The sequence below is a fragment of the Mauremys mutica genome, chromosome 8 (genome assembly GCF_020497125.1).
Source record: "Mauremys mutica isolate MM-2020 ecotype Southern chromosome 8, ASM2049712v1, whole genome shotgun sequence".
NCBI lineage: Eukaryota > Metazoa > Chordata > Testudines > Geoemydidae > Mauremys > Mauremys mutica.
Window position 1 is genome coordinate 89,506,839 of NC_059079.1, and position 27,997 is coordinate 89,534,835.

At 40.4% G+C, this 27,997-nt stretch overlaps 1 protein-coding gene across 5 annotated transcripts in view; it reads left to right on the forward strand.

Moving 5' to 3' along the window:
* The window catches only part of CSNK1A1 (casein kinase 1 alpha 1), a 48,352-nt gene extending 20,760 nt beyond the window's left edge, over window positions 1-27,592 (forward strand). The window contains exons 5-11 of one of the 5 annotated variants that reach the window (XM_045026334.1): window positions 1,234-1,317; window positions 6,865-7,004; window positions 11,098-11,176; window positions 12,194-12,268; window positions 13,687-13,793; window positions 15,087-15,235; window positions 21,781-23,499. In XM_045026334.1, coding sequence (XP_044882269.1) covers window positions 1,234-1,317; window positions 6,865-7,004; window positions 11,098-11,176; window positions 12,194-12,268; window positions 13,687-13,793; window positions 15,087-15,235; window positions 21,781-21,809 — 663 coding nt within the window. In that variant the 3' untranslated portion in view covers window positions 21,810-23,499. Of the gene's footprint in view, window positions 1-1,233; window positions 1,318-6,864; window positions 7,005-11,097; window positions 11,177-12,193; window positions 12,269-13,686; window positions 13,794-15,086; window positions 15,241-21,780; window positions 23,500-26,082 lie in introns of those variants that run through there. The other 4 variants (XM_045026335.1, XM_045026337.1, XM_045026336.1 and 1 more) reach the window with 4 other exon arrangements.
* The last annotated feature ends 405 nt before the right edge of the window (window positions 27,593-27,997 follow it).

Consider the following 27,997-nt stretch of genomic DNA (forward strand, 5'->3'; position numbering starts at 1 on the left):
TCCGCTATAAAGCAGTCAGGTTCTTTAATTTTCTGGCAAGACCTGGCAATAAATTAAAATAGCTTGTTTTAATTATTTTTTACTAGTTTGTCTCTGATTTCCAACTTCTTTCGTTTTTGGCCGTTTTCCCACACTTTTTTGCACAGTCATGCTGGGTTGGCATTGTAGCTCCTTGTTCTACCTTGATATGGAATAATGGCCTAGAAAATACTGCTGTGCTCATTTTATTAGATGAGCATGTTAGTCACGTCAGCTGAGTGGAAAACCTAAATTGCCTGCAGACCATGAATTTTTAGTCAATGCCACTTGCTATCTGTGTTAGGGAGCCACACAATGAAATGGTCGCAGACACTTGTTGAGGGCATGAGTTTTATTAAATACCAAGTTTAACAACTTAGATAGTCCTTAATGTAAGAATGTAAAATTGTTGCTTTACCCTAAGCAGAATTGAAAAGGGACATTTTGGTTCAGTTTTGGACTAATGGCTGCTCCATTTTAGAAACATTTGCTTCCAGATATAATACACTGTTTTGTTCCTTTTCTTCGTAGCTAAGTGCAGCTACATATTGAATAGTTTTGTACATACTACTTGAGGACATGCCAGTCACAAAAAGACTAGGGTGCCATGGTAATCTTGTTCCAGTAGCTTCCTGTCAATGATAAACAATATATTTTTAAAAAATGTAGTCACAATTTCAATTTAAGTGATCAATTTTTAAATTATTCTCAATTTGATATTTGGGGGTAACTTTGTTCCTACCTTAAAAGGTGAACTTTCAGCTCTGCTAGAAATAAGCCCTGCATGCCTATGAAAGTAAACTTTAAGGTGACTAAATGCCTTCTACCTCTTCCTTACTGAAGATTTACTTTTTCTGAATGTCTTTTGGGGAAGGGCAGTTTGTGGTACCAAAGAATGCTTTTGTAAGCAAAGCTTCAATTTCCTTTTTTGATAGAGCCAAATGTCACCATTGCTATCCCTGTTTAAGGCAGTGCCATTATGGAGTGGCTCGTATTCAAAATTTATCTTGCCACATCTTTCAAAATTTTCTCTTTAAAAAAAACAAAAAAACAAAAAAAAACTATTTTGGAAAACTACAGTGCTTGGTGGAAGAAGGATGGCATTTGGCTACCCTGTTCTTTCTCTAACGCCTCGGTGTTGCCTGTCTGCGCCGGCCATTGTTGCAATGTAAGCAATACTGTTTGATGCACTGCCACCCTCTATTGTTTGTTCAGTGTTTAGAATCTCCAGTGGGGAAGAGGAAAAGAAGCATGACTGTTAGTACTTCTCAGGACCCATCTTTCTCAGGATTAAACCAGGTCTGAAACTGTCTCCTATTCCAACCTCAACCCCAAATTCATGTGCTTTTATTTTTTTTTTGTTTTGTTTTGTTTCTGGAGAATGTAGACCTTGCAAAAGCACCTCTTATGTTGGCATTATTCAGACATACTTGGCAAACATGTAACATTTCTAAGATGTTTTCCTGTGGCGCTTGTCTAAACTGTAAAGTGTTTTCTGTAAACTTAAATGTGAAATGGGTTATATGTACATGCCTTGTATTCAAATGCAGAAATTGGTTTTAGTTTGGTATATAAAACTTTGTGCAATTCGTTGCATGTCTTGACGTGGATAGGTTACCCCTTCAAACTGGTAGCAATGTAGCAGCAGGACTTGCTCATAGGGCTGTGCACGTATGCCCACTAGCAGGGTTCATGCTGTATATCTGAATGTGTTCAGAGATGGGGAATCCTGTTGACCACCTCAGTCAGTCTCCTTTCCCGTGCAGTTTTTGCTTGGTAAATCCATTTCAAATGGTGGTGTGAGGTCTTAAGTCATGAGTACCTATGTGCTCATAAAATGAGGGTGCCCTGATAAACCTGTCCCTTGGATAATCCCATGTTGCCTGTTGCTTTCAAATCTTAAGTGTAGGGTTCCTTGCTGCTAGGAGGGAGGACATGATTGGAAAGGGAAAGCAAGTCTTGTGCCTATTTCTAACCAGGCAGTTGAAACTAAATGGAAATTAATCAGTAAGCAACTTATCAGTTGATTTTGTGTACTATTCTGGTATGTAGCTTGCAGAAGCAGTCATCTTCACTGCTTGTACTACAGAACAACTACCTGTGCTGCACCTGACTGACAGAGTCATTAGGAATCTAGTTCTGAAAACATTTCAGTCAAGGCAATTTTTATTCTACAACTGCAGCTGCCCTACCCTTATACCTCAAATTAAGTTAAGGTGCTATTGAACTTGTTTCTGTGATGGCTTTTCTGTTACTGCTGACTGGCATCTGATGAAAGTCTGTCCATGTTGAATTTGGGTCAGAGGGTGTTCTGAAGCGATCCCAGCCTCCTACATTGAGAGATACTACTTTACTCCATTTACTGCCTTAGTTGTCTAGAAAGGAGGTGGCTGAACTTGCTGTCCTGCTCCTGGAGACTAGGTTAAGTCCCTGAGGGGAAAAAAGTTACAGTGGAATACAACAGAGATTCCAGTTACTTGATCAGTGTAAAAATCACTGGATTAGGCCATTTTTAAATAATTTATATCTGTACATTTAAAAAAAGCTGTTGTTCCCTACTCATAATCAGCCCAATATGCAATTAAGCATGTCTATAAGAGTTGTAGCAGGAAGCATGGAGTATCACAAAATTCCTGCAATTAAGCTTTTTTTTTTAAAGAGGCATCAGCATGTAGGCTTTAAAATGCCATGTGGAACAAAACTCCAGGAAAAATACAGAATTTGCCTAAAGAACTATAAAGACTGCTGTTGTGTGTGTGGTTATACGTTTTATTTTGATCAATATCATGAGGCTGGGTTTCTTCCTGCACTTAGGATTAATGGCAGACCCCGAGGATTACAAAAGTGCCTGTCATATCAGCTGAGACTTTGAAGTATTTAAAGTACTTTGTAAATTCCTTGTGTAGTTTAAATGTTCTGATTAAGTAAATGTATGCAGTCATTGAGGAAGGTGGCTTTCCTTTGAGGTATAAAATACTTATTTGTTATTACTGGAAGGGGGCACTCTAACAAACAGCTTTTGTGATCAAAGCAACATATTGGTGGGGGTCATGTGATCACAAAGCTTTAAACTTTGAACAGAGGATGGGAGTCGTCTTTCTGTGTGGAGGTCAGCTATAAATTTACATCAGCACTTAGTTTTTCCTATGTCAAAGGTAGGTAGCACTTGTAGCATGCTAATACAGGTGTAACCTTACAGCTTCTACTTTAGGATTTATTAAATTGTCTCAGTAGTTCTAAGAATTTGATGTTTCTGCTCAGCCTGTGAGGTGTTGTCTCTGCCAGTTGTATTGTGTGGCTAAGAACGGATATCTTTCTGTCTGCTTTTTGAGACTGGCAGTGGCTTCATCTGGTGGAACAGCCACCAGTGGAAGAAATTTCAGTAAGGCAAAGCTTTCCCTTAAGAGAAAAGGAAGAAAGAAATCTCATGCAAATTTGTGTGAAAGCAGGTTCTTAAGATCATGGTCTTAAATATAAAACAAGTATAAAATATGGCAAAATGTCCCCAAGTTCTTCAGCATCAAACATTGCCCCTTATCTCGGCCACCGTAAGACCTGTCTTCAGGCTGTTAAAGAGTACAGTAATTCCCCGCTTAACATCCTCTCGCTTAATGTTGTTTCGCTCTTAGGTCCCTGCTCAATTACAGAACATGCTCCATTTAAAGTTGTGCAATGCTTTGCTATAACATCGTTTGGCTGCCTGCTTTGTCCACAGCTGGCAGCCCCCGATCTGCTCCCCTACGCCCCCGCCGCCAGCGCCTCCTGGCCTCCAGGAGACCCCGTGGATTAGCGCCTTCCCCCACCCCTTCACCCCATGGCAATCAGTTGGCTTGCAGCGTTCAGGAGAGAGAGGGGAGGAGCGAGGACTCAGCGTACAGGCTCCCCCTGCCTCCTGAACGCTGCAAACCAGCTGATTGCTGCAGCTGGGAAGGGGGCGGGGAGCCTGCTTGATGAGTCCTCGCTCCTCCCCTCTCCCTCCTGCCCCCTGAAGTTGCAAGCCAGCTGATTGCCGCAGGGAGGGGGAAGCAGTGAGGACACGGAGCACCCCTCCCCTGCCTCCTGCAGGTGGCAATCAGCTGGCTTGAGGTGTTCAGGAGAGAGGGGGAGCCTGTACGCCATGATCTTGCTCCTCCCCCTTCCCTGTGGCCAGGAGGCAGGGGGAAGGAGCGAGGATGCCACATGCGGAGTTAAGGAGTGGGGAAGAAGAGACGGGTTAAGGGTGGGAGTTTGGGGGAAGGGGTGGCATGAGCGGGCCAAGGTTTGAGCCCCTGGTGCTTGCAGAGTAGGTGAAGCTGCCACTGCGCAGCGTGCTTCTCCTAGCCTACAGCACCTTCAGCCTCCTTGCCTGCCTCATTGTCTCCAGTGCCAGTGGGCTGTGCCTGTGTGGGGTAAGGCGGGGGCACCTCCCAACTATAGTACTGTACTGTATGGCAAAAAAAATTTCCCCTGGAACCTAACCCCCACCCCAACCCCCAATATTTACATCCGTTCTTATGGGGAAATTGGATTTGCTTAACACTGTTTCGCTTAGTGGCATTTTTCAGGAACATAACTACAACGTTAAGTGAGGAGTTACTGTATTCTGAATTTGATTGCTCTCCAAAAGCAACTATAGTTAACAAATCTCCACCAGCCAGCTACCCTAGAGTGAAGCTTCCTTGCACAGTAGAAACGTTGATTTTAATTTGTGTTACCACCTAGATCAGGGGTCGGCAACCGGTGGCTCGCGGCTCGCCAGGGTAAGCACCCTGGCGGGCCGGCCCGGTTTGTTTATCTGCCGCGTCGGCAAGTTCGTCCGATCGCGGCTCCCACTGGCCGCGGTTCGCGGTCCCAGGCCAATGCGGGAGGCAGGAAGCTGCGGCCAGAACATCCCTCGGCTCGCGCCGCTTCCTGCCTCCCGCATTGGCCTGGGACCGCGAACCGCGGCCAGTGGGAGCCGCGATCGGCCGAACTTGCCGACGCGGCAGATAAACAAACCAGGCCGGCCCGCCAGGGTGCTTACCCTGGCGAGCCGCGAGCCACCGGTTGCCGACCCCTGACCTAGATGTACAGAGGCAGACCTCTCTCCTTATACTATGGTAAAACTATCCCTTTGGTCTTTTTTTTTTCTTTCTTTCCCCCCTTCCTACTTGTTGAGTGAATTTAAGAACCACGTCCTCTGTCTGAGTTACCTGGAATAATCTTTTGAATTTAAGCCCTTGAGTGTGGTTCTCCTGCAAATTATTTAAGAGTTGCAAAAGCACCTTTTAATAGCCTGACACTCAGCCACTTCAATCCCTTGTCCTATGTATGGACTGAGACCCCAACCTTCTCTTGGCCTCTGGATCTAATCTATGGCAGTGGGGTGTCACATGCCATCAGGCTGAAACTTGAAGGTTGAGCTAAAAAATTATCTGAGTATCTTAAAGGAAAGAAAGGAACAGATTTAATTGTTCAACACTGAGACAAAAACGTGATATTCCAGATCTATAACTGAAAACACTTTTTACATACCTCAGTCTCATTCTTGGCTGCCAAATTCTGCCTGAAGTTTTGCCACAAGAAAATACAATAACAGCACACTAACCGTAATCCAGTTAAACCTACTTGCTGTTTAAGTTTGATAGTTATGGAGGTTTAGTTGACTTGGGCTTTGTAGAAATAAATCTTAATCTGATCCTTTTACTGGGCTAGAGCTGCTTGGCTATGTGAGTATAATCAGCTGGATTTAATAAAAGCATCTCATGGTACTTGGCTTGCTGACTTATCAGTAGCTTAAAAATATGGGTGTATGGCTGAAAGCAATATATCTCATTGCTGTTGAAGTTGGCCTTTTATGCTATGCAAAATTATCTTTGATTGCTGTGACAGTTAAAATGCACAAATGCTAGCACATCAAAATATAATTGAAAGGTTTAAGTTGCTGAGCTGCCTTTAAGTGAATATCTAAATGTATGTAGTGCAGAATTGCTTCAAGATGAATAAATTTTTGATACATACAGCCATACCATATTTTCATTTCCCTTCCTAACTAATAATCACATGTCACAGATCTTGAGTAAGGGCTTGTCTATACTGCCCCAGAGTTTGCACTACAGGGGTGTGACTAGCAGTGCGAATCAGAGTGCTGTTCTGTGACTCCTCTGTGTGGCTGCTGCTGACACCAACTAAAAGGTTCTTAGTGTGCATTAATGTAGTCCTTTTCAAACAGGACTACATGAATGCAAAGTAAGAACCTTTTAGTTCACACCAGCAGAATCTGTACAAGGGAGTTACAGCATGCACTGTTGTTCACACCCCCATAATCCAAACTGTAGGGCAGTGTAGACATAACCTTAGTGTAATACAGATTAGAACAGTAGTAAAGTATGTTTAAGACTAAACCTTTGAGTTAAGTAGCAAAATCTAGTCCCTCCCACCGGGAAAAGGAAAGGCTTGAAATAATTGAATATTAAAACTTCGAGTTTGCTTGTTAGAGCAAGTAAGACTTACTGCCACATTACTTTGCTTCCTTTAAACCAGTGGTCCCCAACCTTTTTCGTCTGCTGGGTGCCAGACGATGAGCCACAGAGAACTGTGGCGGCGGACGAGCATCCGCCGAAATGCTGCCGGCAAGTGGCGTCATCCAGAGGTGTCATCGCCGAAATGCTGCCACATTTCGGCGGATGCTCGTCCACCGGCCAGTATGCGGGCACACTTGGACGCCTCGGCAGGCGCCATGGCACCCGCAGGCACCACGTTGGGGACCCCTGCTTTAAACTATTGCCTCTGATTTAACTATAGACCTAATGAAACAAAGTACATATTGGGTGGGGTTTCCACATACTTGCATCTGGAAGCAATAACCTATTTTCATTTCTCTTTAAGTTATTCCTTATTGACTTTGGTTTGGCCAAAAAGTACCGTGACAACAGGACAAGACAACACATACCATACAGAGAAGACAAAAATCTCACTGGCACAGCTCGATATGCCAGTATCAATGCACATCTTGGCATTGAGCAGAGGTGAGTTCAAGGGGATTACTGCCGTGCTCCTGAAGGCTGTGGGCTGACCTCATTCATAAGACTCAGAAGTTTCTAAACTACTTTCACTCAAATGTGTGAACACGTCCCTTGGCAAATACTTACCTGTCTGCCTGCTTCTGCCAGAGTATGAAAGCTAATTAAGCTAATTTATTTTCTTCCTTGAAGTAGGATGAGTCTTGCAGGCTGAAGAAACACTTGTTCTGAATAAAATTTCAAAGCACAATTTTTTTTTTCATTGTGCTGGCACTTGTCACTTTGAAAGGTCTTGGAAGATCCACTTCCATAGCCCATTTTTTTTATTTCAGGAATGGGAAAAACTCCTAACTGGCTTCAGAGGCCTTTTTATACTGACTTTCGGTGCTGGTATTTTTCTGTCTTTCCCCATGCGTTACTTGTTAGGTTATGCTTGTGCCCATACCTGCAGGTAAGGTTTTGAGGATCACGGCACCCCTGCTTTCCTCATCTGTTCTAGTCTTTTGCATACTTGGCTGCGGTTATAGTAGTATCCCTGTTCCTGGAAGAGTGAGAGAGAGTCACCTTCTCAAAAGCAAATATTGAACTTCATTAATCAATCAAAAGGGTGGATTTGTACCACCTGGAGCCAGAGTGCATCACTTGCTCTGCATGCCTGAGCTCCACTCTTCCAGAATTCAACTGGAGAGGGTACACCCTCCTCTGGCTGTTCAGAAGCATGTGTTGGGCACACCAAGCCAAACATAAGTTGATGCTGTATTTCCATCCCTCACCCATTCCTGCTAGATGTTGTTATACATAAGACACAGGACCTCTTTTTTTTTTAAATCCTCCTCCCATATTGTTTCTTGCACTTTTATCCTGCTCCCACCTGCAAAAACTTTAGATTCTGCAAGAGAAACAGATTCCCCCATGCCACTTTTTTTTTAAAAAAGCATGTATATGCACGCGCACACACTTCAGTTTTTACTACTAAAATAATAAAACCAATCTTGCTTAAACCATGTAAAAAAAAAAACTTCACTCCTGTTACAATATGCATCAAATCGTTTTATCCCTTGCTTAAATTTCAGTTAAAACCTTTATTTAAATATTTTTTTACTGTTTTCCCTCAACCTACCACAGTTCACATTTCCCCGCCCACAACAAAGTACATTTTACCTGCTCCTGCTATTATTGCAGTGGGTCCTGCGGGATCCCAGTCCTGCTGCAGGACTCTAGTATAGAGCCATAATAGGTCACATCCTAAAGTATTAGCCGTTCCTCTGAATTTTTGCTCCCTGAGCTGTAATCAGAGCTTGAACATTATTAAAACATAGCTTGAGCAGCTGTTTTATCTCATCAATTATAGTAAAACTTACAACTGACTATTCAGAGCATTTGGGAAGGGTTTAGTACCATAGAGTTTAGAAAAGGACCATATGTTTCCATATTGACCTCCTTCCTCTATGGCTTTTTTGTGTAGCAGTCATGAATAGCAATTTAAATATGGTGGTTCTTCCCAGGCAATTTTCTGACATCTTAGACATGTGGGGCAAACAGAGAAGGTGGGTATGAGAACTTCTGATGTGAACACATGCTCTTAACGCTGGTTTTGATACATTGCATCCCAAGTAGATTTGGATAAGCCACAATCTGAAGGTAGAGACAGTGATCATAAAAAGGACTATGCATTCTTTGGGGCTATTTTTGGTTGTTTGAGTCTGGCAGCTCTCCCATCCTCTATTTTGGTATTTGGAATTCTAGTTTAATGGCAAACTTTCTTTACCTCACTCTCTCTAAGAATTACTAAAACATTCAGAGTCAGACAGTAGTGAAGCCACTAAGTGATCCCCTGCTGTAAATCAAGAGAAGATGGAGGAGACCTGAAACTTGACAGCAGACCCCTTCATCAGTTACAGTGCTAAATTGAGACTAGTGCAGGGTTTGCTCTGTCAAGTGTAGTGACAGCTGTTACTGAAGTAGCATAAATACCTAGTATAACAGAAGGTGATATCATCTCATCCTTTACAAGCCAGATATCCTGGAGTCCACTTACATGCGTTTCGATTCTAATGAAGCCTTTATTAGGAAATGTCAGTACAAGACTGTAAATTCCAGGCTTCATACTGTACAGCTATGGCATTGAAAAATCCATTTAAAAAAATTACAGGGGAGGTGCATGCAGCCCCCTCTCTGCCTGGGCTCAGAGAAAAGTCTGCCCCAGAGTCCTACTGCCACCACCCCCATATAGGCTCTTAAGCACATCATGTCTATGCATGAGGTCACTGGGGTTTGCTAGAGTTTATTTTAAAATGGAAAAAAACAAATGATTTCAGAACCAGCAAATTTTGCACACTGTGGCCTAGAAAACTGCACAGTCTGACTACTGTCACCCTCCTTTTTCCATCCTACCTCGTAAGTACGGTACATTCACTGAGTATTCTCTCAGGTAGTAAGTTCTGCAGGGCAGGGTTGTCTTACATGCACATGTGGATTCTTTTGGAATCTACTTACATAGATGCTCCTTCACTACAGACTCATTAAATAAACTCCCCTCTGCTGTTTTCTCTCTCCCCACTGCTTTCTCTCATCTTCCCTCCCCTCTCCCTTTAACCCCTAGTGGGCGGAATGAGGGAACCTGTTGCCATCTAGCTTCCCTGTAGGCTCCGATTCCTGCAAAATAACAGCCTGGCAGGAGGTGTGTTTGGTGAACTGGGGTTTCTGGGTAGACACAGAAAATTAGTTAGTCCAGACCACACTAAATAGGCATCAGCAGCAGGCTGGCATATAGAAGGGCAGAGGCCTTCCCTGCCATTGCAGAGAGGACACTGCCAAGAAGGAAAACTGGTGGAGCAGATACCTCCTCACTGCAGTGAATTGCACCTGGTTTTAAATACACCTCTGCCTCGATAGAACGCTGTCCTTGGGAGCCAAAAAAATCTTACCGCGTTATAGGTGAAACCGTGTTATATTGAACTTGCTTTGATCCACCGGAGTGCGCAGCCCCACCCCTTGGAGCACTGCTTTACCGCAGTATATCCAAATTTGTGTTCTATCGGGTGGCGTTGTATCGAGGTAGCAGTGTACTCACACAGAAAAATGATTCAGGAAAATGTTACCTGTGGAGCATGTTTGGTGTGATAAGGTCTGAGGCTGCTTAGTGGTGCCAGAGCATGTCTAGTGGAAAACAGTGTTTTAGCAGCAAGCTCTTAATGCAGTCTGCAAATGGCACTGGAGCTTCCTCTTACAACATTTCGCGCCCCTCCCCCCCTTTTTTGGGGGGGGATGGTGGTTTTAAATAACTAAATATAGGGGTCACAATGGCTCCCTGTCTAGATATGTTGATAGTAATTGAACACCAGAATCTACAGTAAGCCCCATATTAAAAGCAGCGTTCAAGGAAAACTGTTTAAAGTAGGTCAAAGATGTAAATAAGGAAGACTATAGAAGTCTCTAATTCAGATCAGTTTTCTGCCTGAATTAAGGTCTGTATATACTCCAGAGACTATAGGCATAGCTCTGTTGGAAAGGGTTTTTTTTACATCGATGTAGGGATTTTGTCCCCAAATGACCATAATTAGGTCGATGGAAGCATTCTTCCGTTGACATCGCTGCATGTATGCTGGCAGTTAGGTCGTCATAGCTACGTCAGTCGTGTAGATTTTACACTCTGGATTTAGGTTTGTTGACCTAAATATCAAGTGTGGACCAGGCCTTAAATGAAGTTAATGCATCTGTGGTTATCAGATTTCTCACTTTGGCTTTCTGGAGTTTCATGGGAACAAACTTCCATAGATGTGCAGGTGTTCAGTCACAACTGCAACTAATGTCAATAGGAGCTGCATGGGAAAGTCATTTTCCTTGCTTTGAAAAACTAAGTAACATTGGAGCCTTCAGTCTGATTGTTACGTTTGCCCTAAATTTCAGTATCTCTAAAATGACATGTAGAGAAACATAGCTTAATCCCAGGTTTTTCTTCCATTTTGGTCATTGTTAGAAATAGTATGAACAAACATGACACTGTTTCCAGTTTAAGGATTCTTATGAACACTAAATGGTGCAATCTTAATTTTCTGATAACATTTGCAGTTTTTAAGATTATCTTTTTTCTCTACAGTCGTCGAGATGATATGGAGTCTCTAGGCTATGTATTGATGTATTTTAATAGAACCAGCCTGCCTTGGCAAGGATTAAAGGTAGGCCATGCAGTCTGCAGTCTTACTGTAGATTCTAAACATTTAAGAGCTGGGAATGGATGCTCTTTACTACTAGCCTGCATAAAATGATCTGTGCGGTTCTAACTCAGAGCTCTTTTCCAAGTTTAGTTTTACTGGATGTGACAGGAGAGAGCCTCTGCTTTTTCTCATGCAGTATGCAGAATGTGTGTATTTTTTCACTTTTTAAATTTATACTAAACAATGGCTTGCAAAAGTACTCTTCCTATCCAAGGGTGAGGTCATTTTGGAAAGGGAGACTTAAGATATTAAAGGTTATTTTAGTATTCTCAGTAGCTATGTAGGATATGAAAGTATAACTTTAAAAAGAACATGTAAGTCTAGTTTGTGGGTTAGCTGAATTGCTATCTTAATTGAAAGCTTAACACGGGTGTGCATTTGCATTACCCTGTGTCAGAACATGGGGTCATCATGTAAAAGCATGGTCATATTGTGATTGAATAGTGCACACTTATTCTTTCCTGTATTTTAGTTTTCTTTCTCATATGGGAATTGTGCTGTTCAGGGGGTGTTACTGCTGCACAAACTGTAAGGTTTTTAAACAGGCAGTCCGCTTGTGAAATACTAGAACTTTTCAGCCTCTATCTAATGTAATGGTTGCTCACTAAAAAGCACAGGCAGCAGTTGAAGGGAGCTCAGGAATTGGAATTAATGGATATTCAAGTATGGTCTAGTGGACAAAAGCAGCAGCTAGAAAGACACGAGTTGTGCCATGTGATAAAAGCCTTAGACTGCAATAAATGGTATTAAACTGTGTCCAAATCTTAATACCAGATTGACCTTCATTCCCTCTGCAATAAGTATGTGGGACTTGGAGATTTCACATTTTATAAAAATAAAATAAAATAAAAAAACACATAACACCTTCTGGTTGACAAAGGGCTTTCCCTGTCAGTTTGGTTTTTATTTTTTGCTACTGTCCTTGTTAATCCAGTGTTGCACAACATCTTTTTATATTGTGACCCACATGTTCCACAGGCTGCAACAAAGAAGCAAAAGTATGAAAAGATTAGTGAAAAGAAGATGTCCACTCCTGTTGAGGTTTTGTGTAAGGTAAGAGTAAATGGAAATAACTTTTTCACCACATGACATCATTCCTTAGAAACTCAAAGGACATGTTGGACATGCAGTCTAAGCACTTCAAATAAACTGCATTCTCTACTCACTTGAATTCTCCTGCTAGCCATTGCTACTTGAACAGCAGGTGCAGCTGGCAATCTAACAAGATCCTTAATTTGCAAATATAAGTAAGGCAGGCATAGCCTCGTTTTGGGGGGTCTGAACAATATAAATCTTCACCTTTGCCATTTCTGCTTGCTCTCACCATGTAAGCACTCCGCCAGGTTTATCTGGGTTGAGTGTCATCCACATTCTTAAAATATTTCATTGAGCTACAAATAGAACACTCGCATCACAGGAAAGATTGGATGAGATGGAGCTAGAGCTCATCCAGTGCTGTGAGGGAAGACTCAGCAGCTCATGTTTCCTAATAGTCTCCTATACCTGTTGAATGGAAGAAGCAATAAAATGGACCCCTATGGAATCCCACTTGAGAGGCCTAACTGCAGAAAACAATTATCCGATACTGTCATCTGGGATTTCAAAGGATCCAGCTCACTGTACCCTCTCTGGGGCTGCAGATGTCAGCACCTCATGGCATCAAAGGCATGGGCATAGATGCCTACTTTTTACCCATCTCCAGGATAGATTATTTTATTAGTTAGATGTCTTCCAAGAGTCCCTGGGGTCTAACTGCAATCCTGCAAATCCACCGTATAGTGAATGTAGGAAATGTAGTTCTACTTCTTACAGATGACAAATTTTAGAAGTATCTGTCACTGAATTCTCCCTTCTCTTGCTTTTTCTCTTACAACACTAGAGCATTCGTTTATGCAAATAACTATTTTATCCTTAAGAATAGGGTGTTTAAGCAGCACTTATTACACAGAAATTCACATTATGATACCAGTTCTCAAAGTAGGAGACTTTTCATGATTAAGTCCCAAGGAGCATTAAGCAGTAGCTTCTGTTTTTACGTATAATGCCTGTATGAGTAACTTTGAGTTTTCTGAAGAACTGTAACCACTTCTGTTGGGGCAAAGGATTTTTTAAGAACTAAGCATAACTAGAATAAAAGGGGAAGGGTATAAAAGAATAAAGCATTTGGTATATTTTCAGTTTTAATTAGGTGCTGTAGTTTGTAGATATATCTTTATTTTTACGTTAGACATCATATTAAGATCCTGTGCATTAAGACTGGAAAAGGAATATATTCTTGGGTGTCTAGTGACCAGATGAGCATCCTGAGCAAAATGGGGCCAAAACAGAGACTTAAATTCTTGCCTTCTCCTAAGACCCAAATCAATTTTTTAACTTTGCTGTTAAACATTGGCTATGGCTTTTTGATTTCCGAATCCTTACAAATGGCTCCTCATTGCAGGTCATAGTTTGACTAATTCTGTTGCTTACAGGGATTTCCTGCAGAATTTGCCATGTACCTGAACTACTGTCGTGGCCTGCGCTTTGAAGAGGCACCTGATTACATGTATCTGAGGCAATTATTCCGTATTCTTTTCAGGTCAGTCTCAAAATGTAGCACAATGATTTAGAAATCTAATTGTGTCAGCACTCAAATGAAAAATAATTTCTTCATGAATCTTCTTTAGAACTAGGGTTTTTTTGTTTTTGTTTTTTAAACAACTCCTGGAATATGGAGACTTCTAGTTTACTTCAAGAATTCATTTAAAATTAGAAACAGAGTGCAAACTACAATTTTAGAAAACCAGGAAATGTGGCACAACATGAAATTGGCTGTGAAGGAAGAGAATCTTTTCTATTTGATCTGTTCCGCTCTGGCGATGACCTAGATCAGTGACTTTGATTCCTCTTCATCTTCAACCCACAAAATGTGTGAAATTGTCCCACATCTCACCATCACCCACAACTCTCAATTGCAAGAGGATTATGGGATTTGGATCACAAGAAGAACCAATGGGAGGCTTTTGGGTGCTGTGAGGATTGGGGCTACATATAGATTTGCTGATGGTGTCCTGGAAGTTTATTTGAGGGGAGGGAATGGTGTTTAAAAACCCATTAATGCTTTTTACACTATAAAGAAGCAAACAAGAACACAAGGCCAACTGTTTTCTCTGTAAATTGCCTTTTAATAATGCAAGTTGTTGTTGACCCTCTGTAATCTTAGACCTTTGGGATCTTACAAATCATCTTACACTGAAGAGTTATGACTTTATAGCACCACAAATCTTTCCTATAATACAATATAAAGAAAGAATCATAGACTATCAGGGTTGGAAGGGACCTCAGGAGGTCATCTAATCCAACCCCCTGTTCAGAGCAGGACCAATCCCCAACTAAATCATACCAGCCAGGGCTTTGTCAAGCCTGACCTTAAAAACCTCTAAGGAAGGAGATTCCATCACCTCCCTAGGTAACCCATTCCAGTGCTTCACCACCCTCCTAGTGAAAAAGTTTTCCCTAGTATCCAACCTAAACCTCTCCCACTGCAACTTGAGACCATTACTCCTTATTCTGTAATCCAGTACCACTGAGAACAGACCCATGATGTTGGGTCATCATGACTTCAGTGTAGGTAGAAGGAGAAGCTGGGCTATGCAGAAGTACTTCTACAGATGCAGATATCTGTGTGAATGAGGGAAGCAGACATTACCAAATGGCTTTCAAGCTTACTCCAAGGATTCCTTTCAATTATTATTTAGCATTTGTACACTACTCTTAGTAGTTTTTGTTAAGTGCTTTGAAGATTAACGTCTAGCTTCATTTCTCAGCATACTGGCTTGAAATTCACAGTAAGGTAGTCATGTGTTGCAGTAAATGTTTCCCTGTCTTCTAGGACCCTGAACCACCAATATGACTACACATTCGACTGGACAATGTTAAAGCAGAAAGCAGCACAGCAAGCCGCCTCTTCCAGTGGGCAGGGGCAGCAGGCCCAAACCCCCACAGGCAAGCAAACTGACAAATCCAAGAGTAACATGAAAGGTTAGTAGCCAAGAACCAAGTGACGTTACAGGAAAAAAATTAAACACTAAATTGGATAATGCCAGTGATTTAAGTGTTAGATCAAGGAGGTGGTTTAAAAACACACATTTGGCTGTTTGTTTAAAAAAAAAAAAAAAAAAGACGTCCTTGGAGAATTTGACTACTAACTTTAAACCAAAATGTCCTTGTTCTTCATATCATTTCTTTTGGGGATGTTGGGTCATTTTAACCACTGCATCTTTTGCTCCCGCATTAACCCCTTTTCCAAAACAAGAAACTGACTTGGTGTTGGGAATGTGATAAATGATACAATCCAAAATCCTAGACCTAACACTTTTAAGGGATAGTTCTCATTAACTAGGGCCAGTACCTGGAGACTTTGGGTTCTGCTCTGTTCCAGTTATAGGAGTGCTGTGGGTTTTTCTCCGCTCTGCATCTGTTCAACAGTGAAAATGGAAAACTGTGAATGATATGGTTTCATCAGTTGGCTTCCTCCTAATATTAATACGTCCAGCATTCAGCCTCACTTGGCCCAAAGGCCAGGGAGAGGACCAATAAGCCTGGAATGTCTTGCTCAAATTCAGGTATAATCTTGAACTGCTGTTGTACTTCAAGGTTTTATCCCAGAAAGTCACAATTTTCCATCTTTTCATTTCAAAGTGGCTGGATGTTCTTGGTTTTCAGACTTCTTGGTATAAAACATAAGTCTTTATATGATGGTTTTGTGGGGAAATGTTGTGAAATGTTCAGATGCAATTGCTTTCCAAAACTTCTTTTTGAGACAAAACATGCTTCAGTTTGAACACTGTTGAATTCTGCTGGAAGCGCTCTAGGGACTACTTTGAATGTTTTCTTGCTGCTTTTAAAACTCAGCTCTTGGAGCAAGGAAATGATTTCAATCTTACCTTCGCAGTGCATGTGCTGTATTAGATTATAATCCATTGATGCAGTAATAGTTACTACTATAGTAGGTCCTTGTGCCAAGCACGGTTGAAACAAAAGAGAAACCTTGGATAATCCTTGGTTAGAATTTAACCTGCAGTGAATCTAGGTGTGAAAGTCAGTAAGCTAACAGGTTAAGTTTAAGGCTAATAATGCAGGGAAGTGCTGTGAAAGCCACTGCACAATTCTGACTTCCAGCATTCTCTTACTGGTAGACCAAGCTGGGATATTAAAACTTGTTCTTGAGGTGAATGCTGCACTTAGCAGGCAGGTCAGTTGAAGGCCTACTTAACCACTATAAGTATTCCAACAAGTATGGCCTGATGTAGCTGGCAGCCTACCTTTTTAATTGCATCAACCATGATGCCATATGTTAGCAAGCCAACTTGAACATATTGGTCACTCACCCTGTTACATGCTAATGCCATCTGTTGGGAAAAGGTGAAAGTTGAGCATCTTGACTGGTTAGAACGTTATAGAACAAATTTTGTGTGTGTGTTTGGTTTTTTTTCTTTATACCAGGCCATCAATGTACATGGTGGTTATAAAGCACATTAAACAAATTTAAGACATAGTCCCTACCCAGAAGAGCTTACAGTCTACTCTGAACTGACCAAACATAAGAAATTAACTCGGGAGTTGGGGATGGAGTCATTCACAGTCATTATACTTCCTTTCCCAACACACACAGACGCTACACGGCCATTAAACCTCTCCCTAAACAAAGAAAAGAATCTGAGCTATTAACCCCCAACTCCTTCCTCACGTCAACAAAGCAAACAGCAACATTAAATGCATGTGTAAATAAACTCCAACTATTCCCCTCTCAACAAAAACTTCCTTTTTAATGCTCACACAGTTAACCCCAGCCAAACCTTACCGATAATCTGAAAAATCCTGTGCTAATGAGGGGGTTCTGACATCACATCTCAATAAAGGCCTCTCCTTTCCTGCTGTGTTTCTCTTGCTGCTGCTTATGAATCCGTTGTGTTTGCTGCAGGGAGGAAGAGCTCCCTCTCCCTTTCGTTTGATCTGGAAATCTGTAACGGTCCTGGGAGGGAGAGGGCAGCATGCCCAAAAATGTTTTGATTCGCTGGAATCTTCTGGAGCAGCAGCAGATAGAAACAGAATAGATTGGCAACTGTTTGGTTGAAATACAAGAGATACTTCATAATCTGGAGAACATTCCAGAAGTAGAGACACATTAACGACAGTGACATAAATTATGCAGAGTTGGGGAAACCCAGAATCATTTGTATGGAAACTTTTTTACTAGACATGAACATGGAAAAACTGTTAAAGCTAAGTGCAAGTTCTGTTCTCCTGAGTATGACACGTAGATAGAATGGAGAAACACTTTGATGAATTCTTACGATGTGTCCAGCTACTAGCAAAGATTATTGCAGTCAAAGAGCAAGATAGGGAAAATTGGTCTGCATCAAAATTTTTCTTCTGTGCACTCCAACTTTGTCTCTGGCAGCATCATGAAGCATGTTGGGAATTTCTATTAAGACAGTGATATGACTGAAAGTGAAGTTAATTCCACTTCATCTTCTGATAAGAATTTTGATGCTCTACCTGCTTCAGCACTGAAAACCTAACTTTACTACATTTGGCAGAGGTATTTATGTCAGCAATATACCATTTTATACCATCAAAAATCCTCAATGCTAGAATTTTTTCATAAGTTGTATCCTATTTACGAAGTACCTAGTAGGATACAGTTCATAGGAAGTTTTCTGAATGCCAAAGCAGACGATGTGAAAAAGAATTGGTGTACTTATTGTGCAAGTTCCTCACTTGTCTCTGGTATTTGATGGAGCATTCTGTGACTATAGCTCCATCCATCAACTTCATGATAACTCCACAGTGCTTTACTCGTTTCAGTGCACAAGTGAGAATCACCACATAGCCCAGTATATTGTTGACCAGTGTAATAATGTAATCAGTGAATTAGCTCCAGGGAAGATTATTTTGGTTGTGACCAACAACATGGCTAATACGAAAGCTGCTTGGGCTTTAACAAATACGTGTCCACACTTTCTTTGTCATTTGTGCTGTTCATATGAGGCAGCTTTTCATTGGTGAGATCTGATAACTTTCTCATGATGTGTCAGAAATGAAAAGCATTATGAGGTTTTTGAAAAACCAGCCATTCTTCAACGTTTTGAGTACAGGACTCAGTATCCTCCACACTGAGTAAGCATTGTCATACACGATGGGCATCTTCTATTAAATGTTTCAAAGATCTTCAAATATGCAAGAAGGTCATTCAATAAACAGCTGTTGGAAAAAGGGGTGGCCAAGTGCTGCCCCCGAGTACTCTACACTGACAGTCTCAATGTCTTGAATGTAAAGTTCAAAGTTCATTTCACTGCTTGTACCCCATAGCTCAGTCCATTCAGACTATGGAAAACTATAGTTGAACATTGTCTGATGCCAAGAATGAGTTGCTGATCGATACAATTTTCTGAGAATACTGAACACAATCAACGTACAAAAGCTGAAGAGGAAAGATAATAGACAAAACAGTATCATGGAAAAACCAAGTGATCACTCCTGCACACAATGCTGCCTACCTTCTTGATCCACACTTCTAGAGCCAAGACCTTTGTGGCAAAACATTCATTCAGCTTGTGACCTCTTAGTAACTGTTGCAAATTTTAAAGCATATACAAATGTGCAAACAATTCTGATGGAGGTGGCAAATTATAAAGTAAGAGGTAGCCTGTTCAGTGTCAAAACAATATGGTGTGCAGTCCCAGCAGGGAATCAAAAGAGCTTGCTCCTTAATCATGGTGGAAAGGGTTGTGTCCTCCTTGCAGTCTAGCTACAGTGGCAGAAGTGATTCCCTCTACAACTGCATGTACAAAACAAAATTTGTGAGTTTGGGGAATCCCCATCCATTCAGAAACCAGAAATAAACTGAAGCCCATCAGTGCTGGGAAGCTGGTTACCATGTGTCACAATTTAATGTTAGAGAAGAAAATGGCAGATTAAGAGTTGACTCAGTATTTATCGGATGAAGAGGAAGGAGATACTGATGAATTTGATGGCAGAAATAGATGAAGTAGTTGAAGCTGAAGAAAAAGATGAAAAGCAAGATGCTTGAAGAGTTGGCCTGCTACCTACCTAGCATAAGTGCATTTAAAAATTACTTTACTTTTACATATGCTATGTGTTTGATTTCAGTTTAATTTTTCTTTTGTGACTGTTCAGTCTTGCATTGTTGTATGCAGTGTTGTTGTAACCCTGTTGGTCCCACGATATTAGAGAGACAAAGGTGAGTGATGTAATATCTATTATTGGACCAACTTCTGTTGGTGAGAGAAGCTTACACAGAGGTTTTCTTGCATAACATTCACATTGCTAAAAAGGTGGTAATTCTTATTTATTAGAATGTTTTCATTCTGCTTCACATTTTTCTAAGTGAAATAACTTTCCTGTCATAATTAGGTACAAGTGTCTAAAGCTAAGCCTATTGGAGACCATAAAGTGTTACTTTTTTGTTGTTGTTACTATTCTGATAAATTAGTGCTTTAGTGGTTTTCCATATTTGACATTTTTTTTTAAGTCAATTGTTTTAGACTGATCAAATTCCCAACCCTAACTGCAGTTGATGCAAATTCTTAAAGCTTGATTTGCAAGTTTAATCTTCACTGAGGGAAACACCAAAGGAAAGAATCTTTGACAGTTATTCATGTCACTTGTTTCAGTTAACAGCTACAAAAGAACTGTTCTGTGATTCTCCTTGCTAAATGGTGAATACAAATTTTTTTGAAAAAATACAAAAATAGGATTTTAAAATTTAAAAAAAAATTTCTCTTTAAAAATAAACCTGTTTAAAATGAAGTTTGAATTTACTACAGAATATGTTAAGGCTTAAACTTGCTGTAATCTCTTAAAACACTTAAATAAAAAATACATGAGCCTCTTTCAAAAACGTGGAGTTAAAGGATGTTTTTCTATATAAAATGTTTTTCCCCTGATTCTAAATGCTTTATAAATGACATAATAAATCATGTACTGTAATAGCTTGATCCTGTGGTGGACCCACAGGCTGTACTGCTTGGTGCAAGAGACTAGCAAAGTTGTCATATGAGTTGGACCAGGCCTCTTAACTTCAGGAGATATGTATCTCATCAGGATCATCCACTGAGCCCACCTGGAGGTCTCCTACTCCTGTTTTATAGCTTGGATTGCTAATTCTTTTGTTTTTCTGGGGCTGGGTAGAGGAGTTTTGTAACAAGGGAGAAGGAGCAGAAGGGTGCAATGCTGGAGTGAAAACAGGACACTGGGAAGAAGGGATAACGTTCTTCAGAGTGCAGTCTCTAGCGCAGTGTTTCTCAAATGCGGCCACCAGGGGCTTTTCTTGCGGCCACAGCCTCCTGGGCTGTGATGGGGAAGGAGTGGCGAAGTAGCAGCCCCTCCCTGTTGCTCCTGGATGCGCCACCTTGGTATTGGTTGCAGGGCTGCCAGTAGGAGTTGGATCCTGCCCCTCTCCGAAAACACAAGGGGCACTATGCTGGAGGAGCAGGTGGCCAGTGAGTTCCCCACCTTCCCGGCACAGTGGGGCTCAGGCTTTGGGCTTCAACCCTGGGGAGGCGGGGCATAAGGCTCTGGCCATGTTTTGGGCTCCAGCCCTGGGCTCTAGCTGTGCAGCAGCAGGCTCCAGTCGCACGGCTTTGGGCTCCATCCCCAGACCCCATCCCCTGTCTGTTTCAGCAGCTGGACATGGCTTCAGGCCCCAGCCTACAAGTATTTTAGGAAAAAATGAGCAGCCACCAGCAAGAGTTGGTGGCCCCACTATGAGGCCACCAAAACATTTGTCCTGAGAACCCCTGCTCTATTCATTTCAAAACTGGGGAAGGAGGGGCGGGAGAGACCTGCCATGGCTGCAGGACATATTTAAAATAAAAAGTACCTCTGGGTATAAAAGGAACATATGCTAAATGTAAGCAATACAACAGAGTTGCAAGGTCTGGTTGTCAGAATGAAGCATGATGCAAAATGCTCTTCAGAAGGCAGTGATTTTGAAGATGATGTGGACATATCTGAACAATCTGGATTAACTGGTTAGTAAACTTATTTTTCCACCATTCTTATGGACTGTCTACCATGTCTTACTATGTTAGTAAATGATAACGTCGTTTATTGTCACAAATTAGTGTTTTGGTTAGATTGATTACTTACCAATTTCAAAGTTCTTGTGTTCAAAATATAATTGATATATTAAGTGCCCCCACAAATTATCAATTACATTTTTACTGTTGCTGCTCAACTTCTGAAATAACTTTTTTTTATTGTGCAGTACAATCAAACATCCTAGGTGAAGATTTCCTGTTTAAAAGTAAAGTTTGATTAGGCATTTATGAATTTTAACATTTAAAGGGGTTTTTCTTTTCACGCTGTCTGATATGTTGCTAGAAATAAGGGTTTTTAAATAGATATGTTCCTATAAAATTAGGTTCAGAATAAATTATTAAAACAGTGGTACAAACAGCTCTAGTAGGATGTGTGTTTCATTTGTAATCTGTCTTCTTATTTATTTTTAAGCAACACTGAGTAATACTCAATGAGTGACTTCTACCATTTTGTTTCAGGGTCCATCTTAGACAATAAGGGTTTATGAACATCCATCTGCAGTGTCGACAACTTCAGAGTCATTTGCTGGTACCAGTAGATTGCTGCAACTAAATGTATGTCAGACAGTAAATTAACTGAATCAAGAAAAGACTTCATCGAGTAAAACCATGGATGTGTTAGTAATCAGGACCAGCCAATTCCAGCCAGACTCCTTTGGTGACAAGATTCCTTGGTTCGTTTATGCAACAAATTCTCCCTTTCATCTCGTTAAGAGCAAACATTTCATTGACGAGGCTCAATCATTATGATGAGGCTACACTCCACTGGCAGAGCAGACAATGCTGGAATGTTACTGGACACAGTGTGAGAATGAAATTGAATAGTGCAAACAAAAAAAATTGATGGGAAATTCATTAATCAGAGTCTTGATGAGTGGAACAAGGTACACAATGATCTAGTAATATGTGCTTGTGTGACAACAGAAGATGGGGTTGTCTGTCTTACAAGAACAATTGATACATCAGGAAATATCCATGCAGCAGAATACTTACCAGTAGCAGTAAAAGCTATAACAATTTGAACAAAAATTCAAGTGTGTAGCATCATGTAGCAAAGAGGAGAAGATATTTAGAAGAAAATAACGAAGGGACCCTGAAACTTATAACTTGGGGATGCAGTGCTCATTTGATCTTTTAGCTAAAATACACCTCCAGGAATAAATGAAAATGTTGAAATTTCAAAATAATTCCCTAACAACCACTTTGCCTCAGCTGTGCTGAAGAGAGGAGGAAGATCCAAACCAATTATCACCCAATATGTACAATGGGATTAGTTGACTCTTGAGGTATTTATTAAGAACTGACCTGTTCTGATGACTATTTGTGAAGCAAATGGTTGGCAAAATAGATGGAACTATCACAGCTGAAGTAGTCAACATCAGACTGAAGAGAAATGTAGAGTGCATGCTGCATATACTGAAACCTCTTTCTGTAGCCTTGGATAAACTGCAGAAAGATGGCTGATGGTGTTGAAATTTAGAAAGGAACATCAAGAGACATTGAAGAAAGGAAATAATGAACAAAGTTAAATTGCAGGCAGTAAGAAAGTACCAGGGTAGATGCCTTAACTGCTGAAGATGCTGCTACAGCATTGGCATCTAATAATCACTCATCAGTTATGCCAACCACAATAAATTTCAGGGCTGGAGGTAAACCGTTCAAACCGTACATGTTTGCTAATGATTTAAACAAAGACACACCACTGAACTGTTGGCAGTCACTAGTTAAGCGCCTGGAACCAGAATTTTTTTTGAAGTGTTAAACCTGCTTTTAACAGCAGTAGCCTCTTCTGCAGGCACAGTGAATATTTGCTTCATTTGAACTAATTCAAAGTTGAGAAATCAATTGGGAGTTGAAAAAGCAGGAAAGCTTGTCTGCCTTATAAAAACAAGGCGGGGAGGGAATTAAATCTTCAGTTTTAAAAGTTTGAAGGATGGCCTAAGAAATGTAGGAGACTCTTCTCATGTTCAAGAGACTTAGGCGAAAAGGAACTTCAGCCGGGTCAAATTTTCAAATGTGCCAAAGTGAAAGTAACTGGAGCTGATCTGAAATAATCGATTTAATTCACTGCTTAACACAGTTAATCCCTCTGTTTGCTGAATCATTTAGTTGTAAATGTGAAATATGTTTTGATAAGCAAAGTTTTGTTGAATAAAAATGCTGTTTTGTGTGTTTAAATTCCAGTTTTCATCCTAATGCAGCCTGACTCAAATTATGGGCAAAAGTTAATTATCCAGTAAATAAGCAATATAATTCACTGTTTTCTAGCATACTGAAAATGTACAGTTAATCTGAAAATACTAAACTAAAATTGCTTAAATAAATGTACATATTAGGGCTGTCGATTAATTGCAATAACTCAAATTAATTGCGATTAATTGCACTTTTAATCGCACTGTTAAACAATAAAATACCAATTGAAATGTATTAAATATTTTTAGGATGTTTTTCTACATTTTCATAGTATTCTGTGTTACCAAATCCATGTGTATTTTTTATTACAAATATTTGCACTAAAAGTAAGCAAAAGAAATAGTATTTTTCAGTTCACCTCATACAAGTACGGTAGTGCAGTCTTTGTTGTAAAAGTGCAACTTACAAGAATTGCCAAAATGCAGTGACTCTAACAGTGATAGGTGTGTAGTAATAGACCAGGGGTTCTCAAACTGGGGGATGGGACCCCTGAGGGGGTCGCAAGGTTATAACATGGGGGGGTCACGAGTTGTCAGCCTCCACCCCAAACCCTGCATTGCCTCCAGCCCTTATAATGGAGTTAAATATATAAAAAAGTGTTTTTAATGTATAAGAGGGGTCGCACTCAGTCTTGCTGTGTGAAAGGGGTCACCACTACAAAAGTCGGAGAACCCCTGTAATAGAAGAATCTGAACAAAGGATATGGTAAAATGGCACTAGTGTTGGACAGTCTCGTGACCAGACTGCTGCGGGACTATGTACATATCAGATTGTGGTTGCCAGTCTAATCAGCATGACATGCCAAAGTACAGCCCAGTATCTGTAACCAATGCTGAGACTGTAGGAAGCGCTGGTCAACTTAGCTAAGACTGTCGCAACAGAAGGACACAGTCACGCAGGAAAAATGCAGACTGCGCAACAGTAGTTTTTCCTGTAGCTTTTGATGAGGGTGCTTAAAAGAAGGTGGTGTAATTGCTGATCAATTTAAATGCTTTTCAAATTAGGTGCAGTGCACTTCAGACTATTTTACGAGCCTATCAGAATGTGAATAGTCTGAAGCTGGGTAATGATTTGGGGCAAAGCATGTCAGATGGGCCTTTATCTTTCAACTAAAAACGTACAGCTGCAGTCATTTGGATAAGGCATATTAAAGATGAGTTGCAAAGAAGAAAAGAATCTTGGACTCTAATCCTTTTTGGCTTCTTTATTTGAAGTTCAGTTTTCTTTACAGATCGTAAAGTATTTTTTGCTTGTTTCCATTAGAAATCTAAGTGCCGTGTATTCTGGAAGGCTCTCTGACTACAGAACTAGTGAAATGGTGACATCACAAGAGCTAAAAGCTGAGCAGTTAAAGGAAAGGGATTTTTTTTATTCGCTGCTCTTAAAATTATTTTTTTAAATCTGTTTAATGATTGACTCTGGTTAAAGGAAATCTGTTAAAGTTTCAGCATTTTAGTCCCTTCAGTAAGTCATTAGTGTTCAAACTTCCCTTAGAAATGCCTGACTTTTTTTGAAGTTCAGAAACAACCTTTCAGGCCTTTTATCCCTTTTTAATAGCAACGGCCACAAGTCCAATTTTAAAATACTTATTGGTCACCTTAAAAGGTTTTTGGGGTACCGAAATGACTCCTCAGGGGGGTGATTTGATTGAAGGTTTCTTGTGGCTGTATCTGTTTGAGAACAGAATTAACTGCTCTCAAATGAATTTGAGGGGGAGGAGGGAGGAAGTCCTATCAGATGGCCAGAGACATTCATTCATAAACAAAATGCTCCTTGATTTGTGAACATCTCGCTACAACACTTCAGTCTATAGTGTTTCTTAGAGTCTGGGGCCTGCCTACAAGTCGTCTTAAACCTGAGCATTCCTAGTATCACCAATAAAAGTAGACAACTGCAAAGGGCATAAATGGAGCCCTGAGGGTCCACTGGTGTCTAGCTGAAGCAATGGCTCCCACCCAACACAGCACAATATGCCTTTTTAAAATAAGGATGTGAAGCAAAACAGCTGATTCGTAGTTGCTTCATAGTGGAGTGAAAAGGCATTTTAAAGTATTTCTGCACCGTTCCAAAATGGTTCTAATCAGGCTGGCCCCAAAGAAAAGGATAAAATCTGCTTCCTGCCACTTGATGCTCCTCAGAGAGGCAGTACATATGTACTGCCATCAGGTGACCTGTGGTGACATTCTGCAAAATACACACACAGGGCATTACAGACAAGTAGAAAACAACTCTGTGAAATTACACCTTGCTTCCTAGTGGCAAGACCACATCTTGTTCTTAAAGTATATGGCTGGCTGCCAAACTGAATGCCCATTTGAAGGACTTTGCATCTAGTTAGTGCATATGTGTACTGTTGCTATACATTTATAAGCATGTGGTGGTCATTCAGAACAGTGATCAGTCAAACCATGTTTAGCTTTAGAAAAGGAAAGCAGGGACCATACCATTCGAAAATGGAACAACATTTTCCCTGTAAATGACCATAACTATTTGTGTTTAACCCTGCCATCCCAGGGGCTATGCCTTTTCTTGTCAAATATCAGTAAGTTGCCTTTGTTTATCTTACAGGTTTCTGAGCATGAAGAGAGGAACAAATGAAGCAGAGCAGATCGGAGCAGGACTTGACACTCCCCAAATCCTAGAAATTTTAGTTCATACGTACACTTGCCAGTGGTTGTGGGCAACCATTTACTTGGTGTAAAGAACTTAATTTCAGTATAAACTGGCTCTGGGCAGCGCTGGTGATGCTGCACTTTGAGTTGTAGCAGCAGCTGTAATTGTGAATTACTGAGATAGTGAAACATGGTGTCCGGTTTTCTATTGCATTTTTTCAAGTGGAAAAGTTAACTAAATAGTTGACACAAAATGGTGGAGAAAATTGTGCATATGCCAATTTTTGTTACCTTTTTACTTTGAACTACACTGCTTATGAGATCTCATTGTTTTGGAAGAATGGCATGAACAGTCTTCAGCAACAGTTGTGATAATTGTAAATGCTCACAATTGTGCACTCTTTCTGGTTATTCCTCCCTGGGTTTTGAAAGTTGTACACTTAAAACATTCTTAAAATTGTTGGCTTCTATGTGCAACATACCAAGCCAGCTGACATGGTAGTAACCAAAGATTCCAGTTTTTAAGCGTATGAAAGACTCTGCCTGCTTACCTGTGCTAGAAATAACAGCATCTAAAGTGAAGACTTAAGAGAAACTTAGCGACTACTAGATAATCTTTAGGACTCTGCATTAACTCTATAATGTTCTTGGTATAAAAGGAAAAACAGCATATTTGTCACAGAAATTTAGTTAACATCTTACAACTGAACCTGTATGTAAGTTGCTTAGATAAATGTAATCACTGTAAACATCTATATGATCTGGGATTTTGTTTTTATTTTGAAATGGGAGCTTTTTTGTTTACAAGTTCATTAAAAACTAAACTTTCTGTAAGGAAATGAGATTTTTTTTTAAATTTGCCTTGTTAATTCAGTCTAAAGAAATCAACACTCCAGTTTTTTTTAAACAGACAATTTCAAGGCCATTTGTTAAGCAAAAAGTCATATTTCTTTCTAAATCATTTTAGATTTAGTATTGTAATTCTTCCTCACTTTTGTTTTTAAATAAATTTTGTATTTTTTTTTTCCTTGAGGGGGAAGGGAAGGGCAGTCTAGCATTTTTTATAACCTGCTGCATTGATACCCAGCCCTCTCTAACAAGAGATTGGCATCTTTTGAAGACCCCAGTATTGACAACCCACAAGCGTTGCCGTTGTCTTGCATTGGCTGGACTGACTTGTGATTATTAGTTTTGAAAATTTAGAATGGAAGAGTTTGGAGGGTTTTAAACCAAGGCATTTTCTTTCAAGTTCTTGTGAAGTGGATATGATCAAATTAACTCTTGTTCTTGGACAGCCTCACACCGTGCAGTGTTCACATTGGTTACTGCGCTGGGCTTTCCTCCTCACTCTTACTTTAGCCCAGCTGAAAGAAAAGTACTTTTATTGCTGGTAATTCTTTAACAGTGTAATTTATTCCTTTATAGCATGTCAGAATAAATTAAAAAAATCTGAAAATGCTGCCAGATGCCTATTGTGTAAATGGTGTTTTGTACATTAGCCTTTTTAGACTGTTTACATACACATAGCAAAGTTTTTGGCCAGGAGGCGTATTTTTCTTGCTGGAAAAGATCTTTAATTTGAAAAACTTATTATTCCAGGTCTGCATTATATCCTGTGCACTCTTACTAAAGAGACTGAGATCATAATTATAACAGGCTACTGCTGTTCCAAAAAGTGGGCAATCTAATGGGGGGTGGCGGGCAGATAGGCTCATATTCTAGTTTTCCTGATAAGATGTTAAGTTCATATCTGCAGAAACCTTTGTCTTGTGAGCTGGCAACTATATTAATAAACACCACTTCAATCGTTAACATGAGTAAATATCTGTTTGGATGGGCGAGGAGTTTGAAAGTGCTCAAGATCTTAAATA